General features: G+C 39.3%; 2 protein-coding genes across 2 annotated transcripts; one reads left to right on the forward strand and one right to left on the reverse strand.

The window, feature by feature from the left end:
• Positions 1 to 729: 729 nt before the first annotated feature.
• Positions 730 to 3419, reverse strand: LOC6645250. The gene is made up of 5 exons (XM_047011909.1): positions 3294 to 3419; positions 2989 to 3191; positions 2264 to 2351; positions 926 to 1663; positions 730 to 836 (listed from the first exon to the last, which is right to left on the reverse strand). The coding sequence occupies exons 1-5, from the start codon at positions 3319 to 3321 to the stop codon at positions 730 to 732; spliced, it is 1164 nt and encodes a 387-aa protein (XP_046867865.1). The 5' UTR covers positions 3322 to 3419.
• Positions 3420 to 4324: 905 nt separating this feature from the next.
• LOC6645249 (phosphatidylinositol 4-phosphate 3-kinase C2 domain-containing subunit beta) lies at positions 4325 to 5317 on the forward strand. Its single transcript, XM_047011812.1, has 4 exons — positions 4325 to 4543; positions 4622 to 4713; positions 4776 to 4925; positions 4998 to 5317. The coding sequence occupies exons 1-4, from the start codon at positions 4528 to 4530 to the stop codon at positions 5175 to 5177; spliced, it is 438 nt and encodes a 145-aa protein (XP_046867768.1). The 5' UTR covers positions 4325 to 4527; the 3' UTR covers positions 5178 to 5317.

Genomic DNA, 5317 nt, shown 5'->3' on the forward strand with positions numbered 1-5317 from the left:
CTGAGTTCTAACCATTCCTGATTGTTGGTAAGCGTATCAGTGATGTTCGGTATTTGAATTATTGTGTGATCCACGTACTGCATATTATGGTTGTGATAGAACTAAGGTATGGCTCTCTATGAAGATATGTTTTGGTAGTCTGAGTGTTTATGACTCGGTGGTCGCTGCTTCTACTCGGCATGTACTTTGGCTCACTCTGATGTGACACGAATGTGAGCTCGTCATGTGCTAACACAATGAGTCCATACTCCTGGCTCTGAGTTCGTCAAAGATGTGGTGTTCACCATTAGTAAACTTCTAGTTTCATCATTACAGATCATAATATATTAGTTACATTCTGTTTGCCCCACACAGCGCCATAGTAATTGGGCAAACTATCCTTATTGGCTTTTGCCGTTTTCTCCATGTGCATTAGGAAATGTCGTCAATCGGGTACGAAAAAGGAAGGCATCCCGAGCCTATAGGGTGGTCGGCTCAGGCTCTCGGGTGCTCGTCACTTAGCCTCTATTTCATGAATTTACGGCGTGTCTAGCCTGTCGTCGACTTCAACATTTCTGCCAGATTCGGAGTGCCTCTGCCAATTTGCGGCCTCTGGCAGACTGGTCTCTATACTAGTCGTACAGCAACGGTGCTATCAACTTCAACGGATCTAGATTATCTCGACCAAGGCTTCGACCACACTCGATATACGTCTCAACATAACGCGTCTTGCAACTACTCCTATAATTCCTAATAACCAGTGAGTGAGACAGCGGATGCGGCATAAACATAAACATCATAACCCACATAACTGTCGAGATGCACCGTCAGCACTACCACAAACTCCTCGCTGCGCACTAACAATCGAATATAATCGCTCACAGCATCTGAACTTTACCACACATTTCAGAGAATTCTGAACGAACTGCTCGCGTGCATATCGCACATACAGCTCCTACTATGCGCGGCTCAATTTCCAAGTCAGTGAATAGATTACTTTCCGTTGGCGTTTCCAGGCCCGGTGACGGAGTTCCAGCAATAACTTCCATCACAAATGCCCTGTCATTCTGTTCGTTTGCTTGCTCGACTACTTGACTGCTCTGTGTAGTTTCAGGTTCCGGAAAGGAATTCACTGCTGGCTCCTCTGGTTTCTGTGGATGATGTACGACAGCTGTTACAGCTATAGCTGCTCCTACATGATCATCGTCGGGTGTCAAAAGTTCGGGTACATCATCGACTGCATCGAATTTCACATACCTTCCACTATCCTTGTTCCCCAATTGATTATGTTTCGTTGGGGCAGATGATGATGATGATGAGGCTTGGGCACTAATCAATTCATATTTCTCAGCAAAATGATCGAAATTTGGTATGCCCAGCTCGAGGGCAGGTTCCACAGTTTGTTGCACTGTTGCTTCATTTGAAAGAGCTGTTGTTGTTGTTGTTGCTGCTGAAGCTACTTCCAAAATTGGCGGTGCTGGTGGTTGTCGTGTGGGTGGTGGTGGCACTTCATGGTACTCATAATTAGCACTGTTCACCTCTCTGCGTCTTCGGCGTTGAGAAGCCTGAGGAGCTTCTGGTCGATAGACAACTGTGCTAAGCCCGCTTCCAATTGTAGACTCATCCGGCGAAGACATTCCATGTAAACGTAAATTTGGCACACTGCCAGTAATAAAACGGTTCCCTTAAATGATATAGAAAAAAGTTTATTCAAAAAATACTTAAAATTCAAAACGACAACAAGTGCATGCCATCTCACTCGCTCTTAACAGCATAAAACACTTTGGCGCACTTATTGGCCCATTTTGGCATATTTATCGTTTAGTAAAATACATTTATGCATGTTTTTTGTTGATTTTTTTTCTCAATTTTCATGAAATTTAGTTGACAAGTAGATGTGAATCATCTGATTATGTATACTAAACTTTGAAAAGTACTTTAAAATACTACGCAAGTAATTACTACCTTAAAGTCTTTGCTAACTCTCTGTAGTCTTTGTATTTGAATATAACTAAAGAAAGATGATTCTATTAAGTTGTCTTTTTATGCTGTTTAGGCATAAACATATTTCATTTGCTTAAGTACACTTTTCTGCTAATTCTCAAAAAATTAATGAAATTTCCTTAAAATTCATGTAACTAATGATTTCAACAATCTTTTTCTTTGTAAGTTTTCTAGTTGCTCATTTTGCAAAGAAATATATACGCTTCGTTCCAATTGACCAATATATCGAATTGATTTGATCAAAGGTTTTACATTTTGGTTTTTGTTGTTTGTTTATTACCTGCCGCTGATGATGGCCGTGTGCTTTCAAATTCCTCAATATTTCGTTGTCGAAATACACCATGGACTGCATTATCTGTGCCATTTATCTGCAACACACAAAAAAAATAATGTACATATATATTTATTTTCTCAATGTTTTAAGAGCATTACATATATTCATTTGGCTTCACACAGCTGTAGACTCAGCTGTTTAAGACGCTTGAATGCCTCACAAATGTGAATTGTAAAGGTGTCGAATGGGCAAACACCTGACCACAGACAGTCACACATCGCATGGACTTACTTAATTAGTGATGAGCCATACATACACATATGTATGTATATAGGTGAGAGAAAAATCAAAATGAGATCATTTAATTTGTTCATACTGATGATTCAAATTTGTCCTTTTAGGAATTTTAAATTGAAATGCCTTCAAATTGTATAAATTTCTGTGGTATTTGCTCCTTATCTCATTTACAATTCAAATTACTCACGCGCGCGTCTCAAATTCAGATTCGGTGAACTTTCTCTCTCCCTCTTACACACAATTTCTCTCTCATTTTGGTCGGTCTCAGTCGGTTTGTTTGGTGGTGCTATTTGTATTGCCTTATCAGTTCCCAGTTGTGGTTCTCGGTATCGGAGTATCATATTAACCTTTATGAATTGCAACAATATTCGCAGTATTGTTGTTTTTTTCCCGCCCCAGCCAACGAAATATAAAGAAAATAATGTCTTGTTCACCTGCGATTCATAGGCGGCATAACGTGGCGCTGCCTGCCGTTGTTGTTGCTGCTGCTGCTGCTGCTGTTGGCCTGTAGATCCTCTATCGAATGTCAAACGACGCCGGAAACCCCAAATCTTAATGCCAAATAATGCAAAAATCAAGCCCATTAATAACATAATTGAGGCGCTTATGGGACCAATGATGACAGCATTTTGTTGACCTGGCAAATGAGTGGGGGGTAATCCTTGTTTATAGTGCTCTGATAACATTTACAAAAGGGTTGCAAAGGGTGGTGGAGGGGGTGGGGTTTTGCAAAATTTACCTTGGCCCACATTCCTCAATTGAGCCATGTCTTGCTGCTTGTTTGGGATTTCTTTTTGATATCTTTAAAAACTAAATCACTTTGGCTGGCATTTTGCAATTTTTACAGTTGATTTTATTATCTGTATGTGTTTTTTTTTTTTTTTTTTTTGGTTGCCAAAAAAAAAAAGAAAGAAGAAATAAAAATCACAAAAAAACAATAACAAAACCAAAAAAAAAACTTCACCACGTCGTCGCTGGTTGATCGAACGACTTGGCTGGCGGGCTGGCTGGGTCTGGCTAGCTAGTTGGCTCGACCGTACGCCAGCTCGTTCGTTAACTGATTGAGAGCTAACGACAACACGCTGTCGCTTATCGGGCCCGATATCGTGAGCGGTAGTAGCCCCCAATCCCCTCGCTCTACCCATCCACACATTGACATCATACGCAAGCTCGATTCTTGTACTCTTCATTCAAGCTCTGTGCGCTCTTAAAATTCTGCAATGAAATCACTCTGTTTTCTGTCAGGCAAATTATCAGCTATTAACGGTGTTACCCATGGGCTTGTACTAGACGACGACAACGACAACGATTCGCGGTCAACTGATAAGCAATCGCTATAAACGAATCGAAATCAGAATCACGTACATACAAATTATATATTGTATATATGTAGATATAATTACATATTTTTACATAAAAGTAACCTTTATTTTATTATTACAAATATCAAAAATACATTTCTTTTTGTATACTCTGATGCCAGGCAAGGGTATGGATTTGGTCGTTATTAATTCAACTTAGAAGAGAATGATTAATCAAAGAAATTGATTTTTCAGTTGTCAATTGTAAACAAACATTAATAGACTTCTTTGATGCTCCTGAAAGACAATAGATTTAAAATTTGTATTTTTCAATCGCATTGAAAACAATTGTTATAATAAAGTCTAAAAGAACACACATTTAGCCATAAATTGTATCACTTTAGACATGGATTTATTATGACAAGCAATTCAATTCAAAGCTCTAGAGATACTAATTAGTTGTTTCATTTCCTTTTGATAATTCTTTACAGCCTTCCAGCTGGTGTGCATGTGGGTCGTTCAAATATCAAGTCAGTGGCCGAAAAACGTCTACCTCTAATACAACGTTTCCTAAAATCACTTTTCGATGCATCCGAAGAGATAGCCCATTCCGATTTAGTCTATACATTCTTTCATCCACTGCTGCGAGATCAGCAGGAGGCCAAATTGGAGATGCCAAAGATTAAGGGTAAGCCAAAAACAGAAAAAAAAAAACACAAACACAAACTGAAAATATGCAATTAAATGGTATGCATTTCTTTGGCAGAGGTTAAACGTCAACCATCTCGCGATAATCCCAATGAAATTGGCCAAATACGTTTATCGCTGCAATATCAACGCGGCGTACTTACTGTGATGGTGAGTAAAACTAGAAATGTATTTGAATATTATTTGTGTAACATTTTTCTTATTTTGTTTAGATACACCACGCCAAAGGACTGCCCATGCTACAGGGTGGTCAGGAGCCAAACACCTATGTCAAGTGCTACCTGAAACCGGATCCCAAAAAAGAAACCAAACGCAAGACCAAAGTTGTGCGCAAAACTTGTGTACCCAGTTTTATGGAAACGGTAAGCATAGTAGAGATAACTTCTCCAATGGAACTCTAAGAAACTCTTAATGTATTGTTTCTTTTTATTTAGCTTGAATATCGCATGCCATTGAATATTATTCAGGAGCGACGTCTACAGGTCACCGTCTGGTCGCATGATACGCTGCAAGAGAATGAACTTCTTGGTGGCTTTGAATTGGATCTATCGAAACATGATTTACGTCAGGAGCTTTGCGATTGGCATCGTCTGGGATCGGTGGCCAGAAACTAAAACTAGCAATGTGGCCTAGGTCTAGCTATAGGAAATTATAATAACATCTCCCCCCCTCACCCAAATGAAAAAAAAAACCTTATTATAACATCTTTGTGCCTGTTGTCGTCTCAACGCAATAATACTTATTTTAAAAGTGA

This window comes from Drosophila willistoni, assembly GCF_018902025.1.
Source record: "Drosophila willistoni isolate 14030-0811.24 chromosome XR unlocalized genomic scaffold, UCI_dwil_1.1 Seg143, whole genome shotgun sequence".
NCBI lineage: Eukaryota > Metazoa > Arthropoda > Insecta > Diptera > Drosophilidae > Drosophila > Drosophila willistoni.